The sequence below is a fragment of the Callithrix jacchus genome, chromosome 18 (genome assembly GCF_049354715.1).
Source record: "Callithrix jacchus isolate 240 chromosome 18, calJac240_pri, whole genome shotgun sequence".
NCBI lineage: Eukaryota > Metazoa > Chordata > Mammalia > Primates > Cebidae > Callithrix > Callithrix jacchus.
Window position 1 is genome coordinate 15,859,614 of NC_133519.1, and position 18,732 is coordinate 15,878,345.

The 18,732-nt window shown below is 39.7% G+C and overlaps 1 protein-coding gene, 1 non-coding gene and 1 pseudogene across 13 annotated transcripts in view; 1 reads left to right on the forward strand and 2 right to left on the reverse strand.

The window, feature by feature from the left end:
• The window catches only part of ASH1L (ASH1 like histone lysine methyltransferase), a 229,878-nt gene that overhangs the window by 96,406 nt on the left and 114,740 nt on the right, over positions 1-18,732 (reverse strand). For 9 of the 12 annotated variants that reach the window (XM_035279531.3, XM_078355858.1, XM_078355853.1 and 6 more), the window contains 2 exons: positions 14,897-15,638; positions 436-615 (listed from right to left, as the gene is read on the reverse strand). In XM_035279531.3, coding sequence (XP_035135422.2) covers positions 436-615; positions 14,897-15,638 — 922 coding nt within the window. The remainder of the gene's footprint in view (positions 1-435; positions 616-14,896; positions 15,639-18,732) is intronic. The other 3 variants (XM_078355857.1, XM_035279532.3, XM_078355859.1) reach the window with 1 other exon arrangement.
• On the reverse strand, positions 252-354 carry LOC118149368 (small nucleolar RNA U13). Its single transcript, XR_004736750.1, has one exon. It is a non-coding gene; the product is annotated as a small nucleolar RNA U13 (small nucleolar RNA).
• On the forward strand, positions 3,676-3,776 carry LOC118149329 (U6 spliceosomal RNA; annotated as a pseudogene).

Below are 18,732 nucleotides of genomic sequence, written 5' to 3' on the forward strand. Positions count from 1 at the left end.
AAAGTTCATGGAAGATAGCATCTAATCAATGAAAAATGAAGTCACCAATATCAAAAATGAAGTAACCAAATCATTTTAGTTACACAAAACCATTTTTCGTTTAAGTTGGTAAGAAAAGCATCATAGAATCTAGATCTAGAAAGGCAGAGAGAAGATAAAGATCAGAAAGACAATTAGTCTCACACAACATAGGACAGTAGAGTGAACACTGATATTTGAGTCTATTATTTTTGTACTGATTTCTCCCCCTACATCAGAAAGGGTAATGTATTGACCTTGACACAAAGTTTGAGGAAGGTATCTGATATATGAGCGTGAAAATACAATCATCACGCTTATTAAATACAAAAGGATCTATGTTGTTTTTTGATAGTCAAAGTATTCCTTCAAACGTGGAAGAAAAAGGGATGTTAACTAGTAGGTACTACTACTTACTCTGTAGTTTTGTAAACGTCAGAATACAGCCCTGCTTTCTGATACTTCTTCTTTGGGGGACGTGGGGCCTTCTTTTCCCTTGGGATGAGAGAAAGCACAGGCTGCAAGGTACTTTCAGGTTCAGGAGGTTTAGCTGGGGTTTCAGGAGGACTGGGAATCTCAACTGGTGCTTCATTAAAGCTAGAAAGAGAAGTTTAAAGATAATTTTATTGTGGAAAAAAATGTTTTCCTACAAATAATTGTCTATTTTTTTAAAAATCACAGCAATTAAAAAAAGATTAGTGGAGGCCAGGTGTGGTGGCTCACGCTTGTAATCCCAGCACTTTGGGAGGCAGAGGCGGGCGGATCATGAGGTCAGGAGTTCGAGACCAGCCTCGCCAACATGGTGAAACCCCATTCCTACTAAAAATACAAAAATTAGCTGGGCATGGTGGCACACGCCTATAGTCCCAGCTACTCGGAAGGCTGAGGCAAAAGAATCACTTCAGGCTGCAGTGAGCAGAGATCGTGCCACCGCACTCCAGCCTGGGCAACAGAGCGAGACTCCATCTCAAAAAAAAAAAAAAGAGAGAGAGATGGGGACTTCCTTATCTGGCCATGCTGAAATAACAGATACCAGACTTCTCTTGACAAGAGATAACAGAAATACAGTAATCTACTAGATACTGAGAGAAAATTTTATTTTTTGAGTCAGTGTCTCACTCTGTTGCCCAGGCTGGAGTGCAGGGGTGCAATCTCAGCTCACTGCAACCTCTGCCTTCTGGATTCAAGTGATTCTCCTGCCTCAGCCTCCCGAGTAGCTGGGATTACAGATGCCTGCCGCCATGCCTAATTTTTGTACTTTTAGTAGAGACAGGGTTTCACCATGCTGGCCAAGCTGGTCTTGAACTCCTGATCTCAGGTGATCGTCTGCCTTGGCCTCCCAAAGTGCTGGGATTAGAGGCATGAGCCACTGTACCCGGCCTGAGAAAAATTTAAAAAACAATTATCAGATACTGGACAACAGTTAGTGCAGCACTGTGATTCTCGAGAAATCAGAAAAAAAAAATGTGGTGAGTCACACAACCACCTTGGCTTTCTTTTCTTTTTCTTTTTTTTTTTTTGATGAAATCTCACTCTGTCCCAGGCTGGAATGAAGTGGCATGAACTCGGGTTATTGCAACCTCTGTCTCCCAGGTTTAAGCGATTCTCCTGCCTCAGCCTCCTGAGTTGCTGGGATTACAAGCACCTGTTACCACATCCAGCTGATTTTTGTATTTTTAGTAGAGATGGGGTTTCACCATGTTGGCCAGGCCGGTCTCAAACTCCTACAATTCCTCAAACTCAGGTGATCCACTTACCCAAAGTGTTGGGATTATTGGCATGAGTCACTGCACCCAGCCTTACCTTGCCTTTCGTGTGCATGCGTGCGTGCGTGCGTGTGTGTGTGTTATGGAGTCTCCGTCTCCTAGGCTGCATTTCAGTGGCATGATCTTGGCTTACTGCAACCTCTCCATCAAGCAATTCTCCTACCTCAGCCTCCCGAGCAGCTGGGATTACAGGTGCGTGCCACCACACCCAGCTAATTTTTTTGTGGGGTTTCATCATGTTGTCCAGGCTGGTCTCGAACTCCTGACCTCAGGTGATCTACCCGCCTTGGCTTCCCAAAGTGCTGAGATTACAGGCATGAGCCATCAGGCCCAGACCAACCTTGCCTTTCTAAGAATGACTACGGATCAGAAGTAGAAACCAAGCAGAGTATGACTAAACTGATGAGTTGAGAAGGGATATATCAGACTACAGAGGGACTGAGACAGCTGGAATTTGTGGAACTGAGTATCAAAATGGAAAAAGCTATGGAGAATTACAACTCTAAAAATCTTAAATGTGGGTGTCTCTTTCAGAATACTGCTAAACACTACACTGTACATGTGAAGGGTACAATTCCACATGGCTGGACAAAGACCCACCAGAAAACTGTAACCTGAGCAATTCATAAAACTTACACATTTGATGCCAGACACTTAGATTCCATTAGGCAAAGTAGAAAGACATTGTTCAACAACAGGGGACATTAAACAGCAAGCCCAGAGGGTAATGTTATCCACTGTTAGAGGGCTTACCTATCCCTGAAACAAAGATCAGCCCTTGCTTAGTTTAAAAACAATATTCACGAGAATCCAATCCATAAGCAACTTAACTGCCTACCAAAATAAAATGGAATATTTGTTAAGGAAACCAACAAAAACCAGAAACACATAATGTGACATCACTACGTGGTGCATCCAGTAATAAATTCCTACATATGCCAAAATGCAGGAAAATGTGAACCATGAGAAAAATCATTCAGTAGAAATAGCAATAGAAATAGAAATCACAACGACAGAAGGGAAAATAACTTTAAAGTACTACTCTACAAGAATAAATCAGAAATGTGGAGGAATATATGAAGATAACGAGGAGAGGAACAGATTTAATGACAACAAAAGGAATATTGAGAATTGATAAACAAAATCTGAAATGAAAAATTGGAGAGTACTTAATAGCAAATAAAACACTGGAGATCAGTGAACTTGAAGATTAGCAATAGAAACAACACAAACTGATATACAGAGATTAAAATAAAGAAAAGAATCAATTACCAAGAGAATATAATGCTAACAGAATCTTAGAATCCCAGGAAAGGAGGAAACTTACTATCAAAACAACTGAACACTTGTAAAGGAAAACAACAAAACCAGATATAAAATGATGTAATATTCATAATATAAAAAACTCGCAATGAAAAAAATTGAGAGTAATGGCTAAAACATTTCCCAAATTGATAAAAAGTACAACCTCAAAGTTAGAAGAAACTAAGCAAATCATAGGCAAGATAAACTTGAATAAAACAAATAAGCTACAGTATATCATAATAGACTTGCTGAAAACTACTGACGAAGAAAACAAAGAAGCTAAAGAAAAACCACATACTATAAAAAGGGGTATAAAAATGAGTTTAGAGGCTGAACACAGTGGCTCATGCTTGTAATCCCAGCACTTTGGGAGGCTGAGGTGGGAGTATTGCTTGAGTCCAGGAGTTCAAGACCAGCCTGGGCAACATAGTGAGACCTGTTTCTTTAAAAAAAAGTTTAGATCTCATATCCAAAACAACACAAGCCAGATGTATTGACATCTAAGAGTTCTAAGAGAGGAAATGCAGAAGCTTATCAAAATATAAATCTAAATTTAAAAAAACCTTTAAAAAAATAAAAGATATACTTGATTCAGCAGCACATATACTAAAACTGGAACAATAGAGAAGATTAGCATGACCCTCATGCAAGAATAATATGCAAACTTATAAAGTGTTCTTTTTTTTTCTTTTTTTTTTTTAGACGAAGTCTGGCTCTATCACCCAGGCTGAAGTGCAATAGCACAATTTCAGGTCACTGCAACCTCCACCTCCAGGGTTCATTTTCATGCCACAGTCTCCTGCGTAGCTGGGATTACGGCACATGCCACCACATCCAGCTAATTTTTGTATTTTTAGTACAGATGGGGTTTCACCATGTTGGCCAGGATGGTTTTAATCTCCTGACCTTGTGATCCACCACCCCCAGTGAAGTGTTCCATATTTTAAAGCAAAGCATTTTACTTAGAAAATAATAAAGGTGATTCTTGTTCCAGAAAAAATGGAACAGATGCACATCTACCTCTCATTTTGCTAAGTACAACTAAAAACTCTGGAAATTTTCTATAAAATAAACATAAGCAAACATACTGGCAATAACAAGGCAGGAAGTTTGCCAGATATTTGTTTTGCCTCATGTGTACAGGTTAATGTGTATAAAGTTTCCCTGTTATGAAGGACAAGGAAAATATATGCTTTCATCATATATGTTCAGTATCATAATAAAGGTCCTAGCCACTGCAAAAAGGCAAGAAAAAGAAAACAATATTGAAAAGGAAGAACTATCTCTACTCACACATTACATGAATGTCTATATAAAAACACCCAAAGACTCTACAAAAGAGAAACTACTATAATTAGTGAATTACACGGCAATGTTGCAGAACCCAAGGACAAATTCAACTGTATTTCTATGTTGTATCAGTGAGAAAATGGAAATCAAAATTAAACAATGCTATTTACAACAGTAGAAAAGTGGCTAGGTGGGGTGGCCCACTCCTGTAATCCCAACACTGTGGGAGGCGAGGAGGGCAGATCTTATGAGGTTAGGAGTTTGAGATCAGTCTGGCCAACATGGTAAAAGCCTGTCTCTACTAAAAATACAAAAATTAGCAGGGTGTGGTGGCATGCACCTGTAGTCCAACTCCTTGGGAGGCTGACGCAGGAGAATTGCCTGAACACAGGAGGCGGAGGCTGCAGTGAGCCAAGATCGCAGCACTGCACTCCAGGCTGGGCAACAGAATGAGATTCCATCTCAAAAAATCAAAACAAAACAAAAACCAAGAAAAGCATTAAATGCTTCGATATAAATCACACAAAATAATACAGAAATATAATTGATTTATAAATATAATAAAGTATAAATTTAAAAGAAAACCAAAATATAAATCTAACCAAATATATGCAGTACCTAAGAGTGGAAACAAAACAATGAATAAAAAAAAAATGGCTGGGCATGGTGGCTCATGATTATAATCTCAGCACGGTGGGAGGCTGAGGCAGGTGGATCACTTGCGGTCAGGAGTTTGAGACCAGTCTTGTCAACATGGTGAAACCCCGTCTCTACTAAAATATAAAAATTAGCCAACTATGGTGGCAGGCACCTGTAATCTTAGCTACTGGTGAGGCTGAGGCAGGAGAATCATTTGAACCTGGGCAGTGGAAGTTGCAGTGAGCCAAGATTGCATCACTGCACTTCAGCCTAGGGGACAGTGTGAGACTCCCTCTCGAAAATAAATAAATAAATTAAATAAATAAATAAATAAATAAAGATAACCTAAAATAAATGGAGTATATACCATGTCCATGGAATGAAACACTGAATATCATTAAGATGACAATTTCTGGCCAGGCTTAGCAGCTTTCACCTGTAAGCCCTACACTTTGGGAGGCTGAGGCAGGAGGATCAGTTTATAGGCCCCATCTTTGCAAAAAATTTTAAAAACCTAGCCAGGGGTGGTGGCTTACACTTCCTCCAGCTATTCAAGAGGCAGAACTGGGAAGCTCGTGTAAAAACCCAGGTCAAGGCTGCAGTAAGTCATTGCACTCCAACCTGGGCAATAGAGCAAAACTCTATGTCTTAAAAAGTTGGGGATTGCAATTTTCCCCCAAACTGATATACAGATTTAACACAATCTCAAGTACCAACAGAGTTTTGTTTTGTTTTGTTTTTGAGACAATGCCAAGAGAATTCACAATTGCTATGGAAAGGTAAAAACTAGAAAAAAATTGGAGGACTTATCTAATTTCAAGACTTACTGCAAAGTTATGTAATCAGGACAATGAGATACTAGCTACAGAAAAGAAATGTAGAAATGGACACACATAAGACTAATTTTTTTTTGAAAAATTGTGGTAAAATACACATACCATAATATTTACCTTTTAAACCATTTTTTATTGTTCTGGACAGTGACATAAAAGTTCCTTCACATTGTACAACTATCACCAGTATCCATCCTTCACATCTTTTTCATCCTCCCAGACAGTATAACTGACCCTATTAAAGAAAAACTCTATTCCATGCTCTCTCCAACCCCTAATAACCAATATTCTACTTCCTGCCTGTATGAATTTGTCTGTTCCAGGTTCCTCATCCTGGTGGAATCGTACAATATATGTCCATTTGTGTCTGGTTTACTTTGCTTTTTTTTTTTGAGTCAGAGTCTCATTCCCTCACCCAGGCTGGAGTGCAGTGGTGTGATCCTGATTCCTTGCAACCCCTGTCTCCCGGGCTCAAGCAATTCTACCTGCCTCAGTCTTCTGAGTAGCTGGGATTACAGGTGCCTACCACCATGTCTGGCTAACTTTTGTATTTTTAATAGAGACAGGGTTTTGTCATGTTGGCAAGGCTGGTCTTGAACTGCTGATCTCAGGTGATCCACTCGCCTCAGCTTCCCAAAGTGCTGCGATTATAGGCGTGAGTCACCATGCCTCTTCTGGTATACCTTTCTTAAGGCAATCCTATGCCCACATAAAAACTACATTTTCAATATGAGATAAAAAGATATCTTGGAAAAAGTTAAGTTTTCACACCTGCTGGCACAGCTGCAGTGACGGCTTGTGAAATTCCTTCTTTTTTCACAGTCCTTATGCTAGATTCATTTATCTTTTTTTTTGAAATGGCGTCTTGCTCTGTTGCCCAGGCTGGAGTGCAGTGGTTCAATCTTGACTCACTGCAACCTCTGCCATTCAGGTTTAAGCAATTCTCCTCCCTCAGCCTACCAAGTAGCTGGGATTACAGGCACCTGCCACCATGCTTGGGTAATTTTTTTGTATTTTTAGTAGAAATAGGGTTTCATCATATTGGCCAGGCTGGTCTCAAACTCATGACCTCAGGAGATCCACCCACCTCGGCTTCCCATTTACTCTTGGATTATTTTCAATTTGAGGTTATTATCCCAAAAAACTGCTTTTAATATTCCTCTAATATCCACCGGTGGATATGGGTACTAATTTCTGTAAGGCATTTTATATAGAGATATATGGAAGAACTGTATTACACACCAACAATGAATTACGACATATTGAGTGAAAACTACAGCAACATGTAGTAACATACACAATTTAACATGAATATGTTGAGCAAAAAAAGGTGAGACACAAAAGTATATGTCTTCTATAATTAATTTTTTTGTTTTTTTTTTGAGACAGGGTCTCACTCTGTCACCCACGCTGCAGTACAGTAACGTGATCTTGGCTCACTGTGCTCTCCACCTCCTGGACTCAAGAGATCCTCCCACCTGGCTTCTTGAGTAGCTGGGACTACAGGCATGTGCCACCACAACTGGCTTTTTGTATTTTTAGTAGAGATGGGGTTTTGCCATGTTGCTTAGGCTAGACTCAAACTCCTGAGTTCAAACAATCTGCCCACCTAGGCTTCCCAAAGTGCTGAAATTACAGGCATGAGTAATGGCACCCAACCTGTATAATCAGATTTCCATGAAATTCAGGAAGATGAAGCTGTGTTGTTTGGAGCTGCACACTTAAACAGTATTTTAAAAGATAAATATGTGATTACCTTAAAAGTCAGGAGACTGGTTACAGCTTCTGGCAAGAAAAGGGGTTCAAGAACAGGGAAAGTATATAGTTACCTCCTGAATATTTATATGGGTATTACCTTGACAGAAAATTTACTTAGCTTATGTTTATGTATTCTCCTGTTTGTCTCTTATTGTTCTGTTTGCTTGTTTTTTGAGACAGGGTCTTACTCTGTCACCTAGGCTGGAGTGTTGTGGCAAGATTATGGCTCACTGCAGCCTTAACACCTCAGCCTCCCTAGCACCTGGGACTACAGGCACCCAGTTTTGTTTTGTTTCCTGCAACAGAGTCTCACTCCGTCATTCAGGCTGGAGTGCAGTGGTGTGATCTTGGCTCCCTGTCAAGCAATTCTGCCTCAGCCTCCTGAGCAGCTGGGATTACAGGTGTGCACCACCATGCCTGGCTGGTTTTTAAGTTTTTTATAGAGATGGAGTTTCCCCATGTTGCTCAGGCTGGTCTCACATCACTCGGCTCCAGCAATCTGCCTGCCTCTGCCTCCCAAAGTGCTGGGACTAGAGGAGTGAGCCACATCACATGGCCTGTTAATGTATTTATTCTCTTTAGGTGTATCCTCTTCCCTTTGCAGCCCATATTCTCTTTAATGAGATGGGAATAATTTTTCTTCAAAGAAGTTAAAACTGAGCCTGATGCTGTCCTTGTGGCAAGACTAAATAATAGATTCAATTTATGCAATAGGAGTGCTCAGGTAATTTCTTTTGAGTATATTTTATTAAAATTATATTTTTCTAGGAATATGTCCCTTTCGACAGTTCTTACAGTCATAAATTTTTAATTTCTTACATACACTTTATTTCCTTTTAAATCCCTAATTATTCCCTTTCTCATTCCTACTGATCGGCCTTACCAGCAATTTGTCTGTTTTATTACTTTTCAAAGAACTGACTGTGGTCTTAAGTGACTCTTTCTTTTATACATTTGCCTTATTTTATTAATTTAAGGTATATGTTTTAAATTTTTCCAATACCACTTTCAGGCTCATTCACTTGTTCTTTCAATTTCTTATTTTCATGAAATTGTTTTTAGAGACAGAGTTTTGCTATTGCCCAAGTTGGTCTCAAACTCCTGGGTTCAACTAATCCTCCAGCCTCAGCCTCCAGAGTAGCTGAGACTATTGGCATGGCCAGCTTTAGCAAGCCCTTAAATATTTTTTTTCGGCCAGGTGCAATGGCTCACTCCTGTAATTCCAGCACTCTGGGAGGCCAAGGTGGGTGGACTTGAGGTCAGAAAGTTGAGACCAGCCTGGCCAATATGGTGAAACCCCATTTCTACTAAAAATACAAAAATTAGCTAGTGTGGTGGTGGGCATGTGTAATCCCAGCTACTCAAGAGGCTGTGAGGCAGGAGAATCGCTTGAACCCAGGAGTTCGAGGTTGCAGTGAGTCAAGATCTCCCCATTGCACTTCAGCCTGAGCAACAGAGTGAGAAGCTGTCTCAACAACAAGAACAATAAAAATTCAAATGGGGTTATTATATGACTTATAATAATGTATACATTTTTAGAGACAAGGTCTCAATCTGTAACCGAGGCTAGAGTGCAGTGGCAGAAACACAGATCATTGCAGCCTCAACCTCCTGAGTGTAAGTGATCCTCCCACCTTAGCTTTTCAAATAACTAGAAGAGCCACAGACACGAGCCACCACGCTTATTTAATTTTTAAATTTTTTGTAGAGATGGGCCAGGTGTGGTGGCTCACATCTGTAATCTTAGCACTTTGGAAGGTCAAGGTGAGCAGATCGCTTGAGTGCAGGAGTTCGAAACTAGCCTGGGTAACATAGTGAGACCCCCATCTCTATAAAAAACACAAAAATTAACCAGGCGTGGTGGTGCCTGCCTGTAGTCCCAGCCACTGGGGGTGGAGGGTTGGAGACACTTGAGCATGGGAGGTGGAGGTTGCAGTGAACTGAGATTGTGCCACTGCACTCCAGCCTGCCCAACAGAGCAAGACCCCTATCTCAAAAAAAAAAAAAAACTGGCCAGGTGTGGTGACTCATGCCTGTAATCCCAGCACTTTGGGAGGCAAAGGCAGGCAGATCATGAGGTAAGGAGCTCGAGACCAGCCTGATCAAGATGGTGAAACCCTATCTCTACTAAAAATACAAAAATTAGCTGGGTGTCGTGGCACCTGACTATAGTCCCAGCTACTCAGGAAGCTGAGGCAGGAGAATCGCTTGAACCCAGGAGGCAGAGGTTGCAGCGAGCCGATACCTCGCCATTACACTCCAGCCTGGGCAACAGAGTGAGACTCCATCTTAAAAAAAAAAAAAAAGAAAAAAAATTGTCTGTAAAGAGACAGGGTAGCTACAACCAGCCACATTGCTCAGGCTGGTCTTGAACTCCTGGCCTCAAGTGATCCTCCTGCCTTGGTTTCCCGAAATGCTGGGATTACAGTTGTGAGCTACCACACCTGGCCTTATTTTATTTTTTACAGGAATAATTTAAGTGTTTTAAAAAATATACCTTTTTCTTTTTAGAACCAGAATTTGAACCTAGGTTTTCCGAGCCTAAAAGCCCACCCCATAACCATTAAACTATTGCTTTGCATTCTGGTTTATTATTAATCAACAAATAGCGACCAAAATCTTTAACATACCATACAAGGTTCTTGGCACAATCTAATTCCTGCAATTTCTATCTGAATCCCATGCTACTCTGTACTCCATATTTTGATCACAAAAGCTTTCTTTCACTTGCCTGAAACTGTCATGCCTTTTCAGACTTATTACCTAAAATGTTTGCTCTCTCGCCACTCCTTTAAATAACACACGAAGCCTATTCTTCACAATTTTAGCACAGTCCTTACTTGTTCAGGGAAAGCAAGTCAATTATTTCTATTATATACAGTACTCTTGTAACTCTAAGTAATTCTTCATAATAGCACTTGGATCCATAAAGGTAGGAGAAGTTTCTAGATTTACTCACCACTGTATCTATTCTAAGTACATGAAATGTAATAATCTTGCAACAAATACTTATTGAAAAAATAAATGAACAAATATATATTATACAACAAGTACTATTGTAAGCTCCGGTTAGAACAAGTTGAAAAACTATTGCTGTCTCTGGGAACTCAATGTGTCATGTCCTTTCCTATACAATCTCTTGAGGGCAGAAATTATATCTTTCTCTTTATAGTCTCTTCAAATCTCAGAATACAATCTTGTGAAAAAGTATGTGTTTAATTTTGCTGAACCTGAGACTAGAATTTGCTGGAATAGAAAGGCTAACCTAAACAAAAGCCTTTTTTCGTTGCTGAGACAAAGTCTCATTCTGTCATCCAAACTGGAGTGCAGTAGTGCAATCTAGGCTCACTGCAACCTCTGCTTCCCGGGTTCAAGTGATCTTCCCACCTCAGCCTCCCAAGTAGCTGGGACCACAGGCATGCATGCCACCATGTCCAGCTAATTTATTGTATTTTGTGGTAGAGATGGGTTTTCACCATGTTGCTCAGGCTGACGAAAGCCTTTTCTTGAAGCATATTTTTAAGATGACCCTTCCTAACATAAATAGTCAAGATGTCTCAAACTACAGTAAAGGCAGAAATCATCCTCCTTGTCAGTATTTTATAGCTTCAATAATTAAATTGTTATGACAGAGATACCAAAATAAACTGATAGAAAAGAATATAAAAATATTCCATGGAAACGGGATTAAAAAAAAATTTGAAATGACCCTAAGATATAATAATATATAAAAAATTAGGGCTGGGCATGGTGGGTCATGCCTATAATCCTAGCACTTTGGGAGGCCCAGGCAGGCAGATCACTTGAAGCCACGACTTCAAGACCAGCCTGGCCAACATGGGGAAACTTCATCTTACTAAAAATACAAAAATTAGCTGTGTGTGGTGGTGCATGACTATAATCCCTGCTACTTGGGTGGCTGAGGCATGAGAATCACTTGAATCCAGGAGGCGGAGGTTGCAGTGAGCCGATACTGCACCACTGCATTCCAGCCTGGACGACAAAGCAAGATTCTACCTCAACAACAGCAACAACAACAAAACTTAGAATATGATAAATGTATCATTTCAAGTAAGTTGGGAAAGTCTAAACTAATCAAAAAGTATTGAAAGAAAATTAAAATAAACCTCTAACTCATAGCTAATACTCAGTATTATGTAAGTGATATAAAGAGCTAAATAGGCCGGGGGTAGTGGCTCATGCCTGTAATCCAAGCACTTTGGAGGCCAAGGCGGATGGATCACCTGAGGTCGGGAGTTCAAGACCAGACTGACCAACATGGTGAAACCCTGTCTTTATTAAAAAATAAATAAATAAATAAAAAGAAAGAAAGAAAGAAAGAAAGAAAGAAAGAAAGAAAGAGAAAGAAAGAAAGGAAGGAAGGAAGGAAGGAAGGAAGGAAGGAAGGAAGGAAGGAAGGAAGGAAGAGCTAAATATAAGAAAGCAAGATCCAGTCAATCACAAGAGCATAATTACATAAATTATGATACATTCCTACCATGGAATAAGGTAATTCTGTATGTTCTGATGACAAGCACTCAGTATTAAAGAATATACAATGGGCCGGGCTTGGTGGCTCTCGTCTGTAATCCAAGCACTTTGGAGGCCAAGGCGAGCGGATCACCTGAGGTCAGGCGTTCAAGACCAGCTTGACCAACATGGTGAAACCCCATCTTTAAAAAAAAAAAAAAAAAAAAAAAGAATACACAGTGTACTGTTAATAGGGTCATTCACTGAGAGAAGAATGGGATAAGAGGAAGAAAGAGCAGGTAAAAAGAGACTTTTACTTTTAAATCAGTAAACTATTAGTTTAATTAAATTATTTATAACCAGCATGTATTGCTCTTGAAATCAAAAAAATATATTATTTTTACATAGATGGATGGAAAAAAAAATAAAACCCACTCAATACAGGATTCACTAGGAGAGAAGACAGAGAATACGAGTAAGAGTGAATGTGCCACATTAAGAAAAGTCATTTATAAATGATGAACATTATATTGGTTCATTAAAAAATATTTAATATGGGCTGGGTGAGGTGGCTCATACCTGTAATCCTAGCACCTTGGGAGGCTGAGATGGGCAGACCACTGGAGATCAGGAGTTTGAGGCTAGCCTGGCCAACATGGTGAAACCCCATCTCTACTAAAAATACAAAATTAGCTGGGTGTGGTGGCAGGCGCCTGTAATCCAAGTAGGACAGGAGAATTGCTTGAACCTGGGAGGCAGAGGTTGCAGTGAGCGGAGGTTGTGCCACTGCATTCCAGCCTGGGTGAGAGTGAAACTCTGTCTCAAAATAAATAAATAAATAATAAAATATGGTTTATTGCCTGTCCCTTCCTTTTTTTTTTTTTTTTTTTTTTTTTTGAGACAGAGTTTGGCTGTTGTTACCCAGACTGGAGTGCAATGGCACAATCTCGGCTCACCGCAACCTCCGCCTTCTGGGTTCAAGCAATTCTCCTGCCTCAGCCTCCCGAGTAGTTGGGACCACAGGTGCGCACCACCATGCCCAGCTAATTTTTGTATTTTTATTAGAGACGGGGTTTCACCTTGTTGACCAGGATGGTCTCGATCTCTTGACCTTGTGATCCACCCGCCTCAGCCTCCCAAAGTGCTGGGATTATAGGTGTGAGCCACTGCGCCCTGCGCCCGGCCCTGTCCCTTTCTTTTTACATCTAAGAAATCACTTAGATGTAAATTCAATGCTGTGAAGCTTTTGCCCTGTATTTTCTCATAAGAGTTTACAGTCTTAGATTTTACATCTTTGATCCGTTTTGAGTTAAATGTCGTATATGGTTTAAACTAAGACTACGACTTCATTCATTTGCATGCAGATACCCAGTTTTCCCAGTACAATTTGTTAAAAAGACTGTCCTTTCCCCCACTGAATGGTTTTGGCACTTTGGCAAAAATTATCTGACCATGTATGCAAGGTTTTATTTCTGGGTGCTCTATTCTACTCCCTTAGTCTATATATCTCTCTCTTTCTGCTACTACCATACTGTTTTGATTACCATAGCTTTATAGAAAAAACAGACAATTGGAATTCATAAAATTAGAAACGTTTGTACATCAAAAGACAGCATAAACAAAGTAAAAAGGCAATCCACAGAATGGGAGAAAAGACTGGCTTATATGCCTGATGACAGACTAATATCCAGAATATATTGAGAATTCCTAAAACTCAACAACAAACCAAACAACCCAATCAAAAAGTTGAAAAAGCGATTGAGTAGACATTTCTCTGAAGATATACAAATGGCCAGTAAGTGTATGAAAATGTTTGTCACTAATCATTAGGGAACAGCACATTAAAACTACAATGAGATACCCATCTCATACTCATTTGGATGGCTGTTATCAAAAAAATTGAAAATAGCAAATATTGGTGAAGATGTAAAGTAACTGAAATCCTTGTGCATTGTTGGCAGGAATGGAAAATGTTATAGCCTTTGTGGAAAACAGTATGACAGTTCCTCAAAAAATCAAAAGTAGAAATGTCATATGATCAAGTAATTCCACTTCTGAGAATATATCCAAGATTAGAGCAGGGTCTAAAAGAGGTATTTTAATATCCACTGTCAGCAGCATTATGCAGAAGAGCTAATGTATGGAAACACCCCAGGTATCATCAATGAATGAATGGACACGCAAAATGTTGTATACACGTAAAATGATCACAGAGAAGAGTAAAAAAAATTCACTCACACACCTCTATACTGGATAAAATATATTATCTGTCTGGGCCTTCATTTCCATTGTCTGTAAAGTGAGAGGGTTCAGAGTGGATTGTTATATGCCCTTTGCTTCTTTTTTGTTTTTGAATCAGGGTCATGCTCTGTCACCCAGGCTGGAGTGAAGTGGCACAATCTTAGCTCACTGCAGCCTCTACCTCCTGGATTCAAGTGATTCTCCTGCCTTAGTCTCCTGAGTAGCTGAGATTACAGGCATGCACTGCCACAACTAGCTAATTTTTGTATTTTTAGTAGACACAGGATTTTACCATGTTGGCCAGGCTGGTCTCAAACTCCTGACCTCAAGTAATCCATCCACCTTGGCCTCCCAAAGTGCTGGGATTACAGGTGTGAGCCACCATGCCTAGCCTCTCTGGTTCTTAATTATAACTTGTAAAAGCAATATATAAGAACGGTTTTTGGAAAGAATAGGTCTCATATAGTAAAAAGTGAAAGGCAGTAAGATGAAATTAATAATTCAGCTACACAGTTACATTATAGTTGCTCAAAGCTAGTTTCCACTACTCAGATAACATGTTAAATGAGGAATTACCTTTTATTATTCTCTTGCCCTTCTTCCTCTGGTAATGGCTTCTGCTTTTTTCTGGTCTGTTCTTCCAGTAGCCAACTCTTTCTTTTCAACCCCTTTTTATGTTCTGGGTTCAGGTTTACACTCTGAACAACAGCCTCAATTACATCTGTAACTGTATCAGGACTGAGGTGCAGTGCTGCTCCTTCTTCACCTCTATTCAATTCTGGGTTGACAAACTGGGCAGCCTGGAATGCTTGCATTGACATGACAGCCTGAAGGGGGCATTTCCGAGGTCGACCTGGCCTACGTTTCACAAAGTTATTCCCTGTCCTGGCCTGCCTTTGAAGTTTTTTGGCTTTTAAAATTTTATTGACATGGTCTAGGTTTTTCTTGGTGGCCAAGATTTTGTCATAATTGCACATTTTCCGAGCTTGGCGTTGCATAGCTTCCACTACACTTCTCTTGATATGATGGGGTGAACAGCTGCTTGTCAACTTTTCAGATAGGATTGAGATACTATTATTGCAAGAGTCACTTGGGACTGCAGGCACTAAAAGGCTGTCTGGTTTTCCCAGGGTTCGGTCCTTGCTATGGCTACGGCCTGGACTGGAGGAAGGTGGTGCAGAGGCAGTTGCAATCACAGCATCAATACTTTTCTCCATGGGCTCTTGGTCCTCATTTTGTACCATCCGCTGCAGCAAACTATCCACAGAGTCATCCCCAGAAGCAACTAATCTTGGACTTCGAGAGGGAACTCCATTTACTGAAAGAGACAATAAATCACACATAGACAAAATTGGACACAGCTAGTTATTTAAGTAAGTTTTTACACAGGTAAAAGGGAGTACTTCTCTATTTTCCATAGCAAGATTACACATCATAGGTAAACTGATGATTTACTTTCCTGCAAAAGGTTATTACAAGAAGATAAAGTCAAAATTGACCCATACTGCTCTAAAAATATGTAAATTAAAAAAGAGCAACTCTCACTTTGAGGTAAGTAGAAAGAAAAAAAATTATTTCTACAAAAATGAAGGTCAAAAATAAAAAATAAAAAATGAAGGTCCAGTTAAGCTAAGGGACTTAAAAATTAAATGTTGAGGCGGGGTGCCGTGGCTCACCCCTATAGTCCCAACACTATGGGAGTCTTGAGGTGGGTGGATCATGAGGTCAGGAGTTTGAGACCAGCCTGGCCAATATGGTGAAACCCCATCTCTACTAAAAATACAAAAAATTAGCTGGGCATGGTGGCATGTGTCTGTAGTTCTAGCTGCTCAGGAGGCTGAGGCAGGAGAATTGCTTGAACCCAGGAGGTGGAGGTTGCAGTGAGCTGAGATTGCACCATTGCACTCCAGCCTGAGCAACAGAGCCAGACTCCATCTCAAAAAAAAAAAAAAAAAAAAAAAAAAAAAAAAAAAGAAAGTTAAATGTTGAATAAAGGCTGAGTACAGTTACTCATGTCTATAATCTATAATCCCAGTATTCTGAGAGGCCAAGGAAGGAGGATTGCCTGAGCTAAGGAATTTGAGATCAACCTAGGGAAGACTGCAAGAAGATGTCTCTACAAACAATAGAAAAAAATTAACCAGGCTTGGTCTGAGCCCTTGGGTAAAAGAAAAAAAAAATTAACCAGGCATGCTGGCTCACGCCTATATCCCAGCTATTTATGAGGCTAAGGTGGGAAGACTGCTTGAGCCTAGGAGGTTGAGGCTGCAGTGAGGCACTGCACTAGTCTAGTCTGGGTGACAGAGTGAGATCCTGTCTCAAAAAAATAATAATTTAAAAATCAGTTCAAAATAAGTCACTTCCCGTGCTGCCTAGTTTACTAGCATTATTCATGGGTCATACTTCTCCAAAATTAATGGATTTCTTATCCATATGACTTTTAAATTTGATAACTATACTAGATATTCCTTTATTAGCTTCAGGCATTCTAGAATCCAACATCAGACTATGAAATTTTTCTCAAATTACCAATAACTTTTTCAAATAATATCCAATAGCCTTGTCTACTTTTTAAAGAAATTATTTATTTGTTTTATCATCAACTCTGGACTATACACCCTTGTCTCAATTTGATACTTAAACATTTTCAGGCCAGGAACAGTGGCTCACATCTGTAATCTCAGCATTTTGGGAGACTGATAAGGGAAGGATCACTTGAGGCCAGGAGTTCAAAACCAGCCTGGGCAACGTACTCTACAAAAAATAAAAATTAGCCCAGTGTGGTTTCCTGTACCCATAATCCTATCTACTCAGGAGGCTGAGGCGGGTGGACTGCTTGAGCCAAGGAGTTTCAAGCTGTAGTGAGCTATGATCATGCTACTGCATTCCAGCCTGGATGACAGAGCAAGACCCTATCTCTAGAAAAATAAAATTAAAAAAAAAATAAAAAATTTCAAACTCTCAAATATATCAAAGAATTATGACATATTTGATATCATAATTCTTTAAAATTCTGCCTACACTATTTCTATAATATCTTTGATTAACTTTCAATTACTTGCAACTCCATTAAATTTAACTGTGGAGGTCCTCAATAGAGAGTACTTGTTATTTACCTTTTATACTTACTTTCCCACTGGGAACATGTTTATTCTCATAGTCTCAATTATCATCAGTATGTAAGTGACTTCTAAATATTCATACCAATCTTCAGTTTTATCTGAAAATTACCAAAACGAAAAATGACCCCTTCCTTTTCTCCAACCTTTAAATGCTATAATTTTTTAAAACTCTCCAGTCTGTTTTTTCCTGTCTCACTCTCTATTCTTTTGCAATTCCTTCAGCTATCATCTATATTCTGATGATTACTTAATTTCTATTTTCTGAATAGACCTTTATTCTAATTGTTGACTTTTGCATGTTTCACAGATTTCTCAAACTCATATTCATGTCTCATTTCATTTTCACTCCCTTCAACCTTGCTCATCCCTCCATGTTCCCTACATCAGTGAATGAGACCATAAAGCTAACTATTTAACATTACATATACTGTATCAATCATGTGGCAGGATGTTAGTTATCCAAGCTTAGGCCACATCATTTATTCTTACTCCTTCACCCTCCCCCCATCATAAAAGTCTGTCTTCTGTTAGTTTAAACTCTTGAACCTATCGACCTTCCTTTCTTTTACTATAGCCACCAAGACTAAGATAATGTTATCTCCCTCCCCTGATGCAATAGCATAATTCCTTGTGGGGCTACTAAAATATGTACATTAATCTCCTGATGCTTTCCCAAGCATCAAGTTGTAGTCTCATCCCTCTTTGCTTCAAGCTGCCACTAAAGACTTGCTTTAGCAAAGAAATTCTATGGAAGAATGTGATGATTTCCAATGTTAGGTTAGAAAAGGCATCTCTCTCTCTCCACAAGCCTTTGGATTCAAGCTTCCAAACTTAAGGAAGCCCAAGCAACGAGTTGGCATACTGACCAACAGATCCTGCTGAGGTCAAAGCCAACAACCAGATATTTGAATCAACCACTAGATATTTGAATAAGGAATCCTTTTTTTTTTTTTTTGAGACAGGGTCTCACTATGTTGCCCAGGCTGGAGTGCAGTAGCACAATCTCACCTCACTGCAACCTCCACCTCCCTGACTCAAGCAATTCTCCCACCTCAGTCTCCCGAGTACAAGAGTACTACAAAAGTGCACCACCATACCCAGTTCCTTTTTTGTATTTTTTGTAAAGACGGAGTTTTGCCATGTTGCCTAGGCTGGTCTCAAAATCCTGAGCTCAAATGATCCGACCACCTCAGCTTCCCAAAGTGTTGGGATTACAGGTATGAGCTGTCTGCCTGGCCAAATAAGGAATTCTTTGAGATGATATTAGCACACCACCATGAGGTTACAACC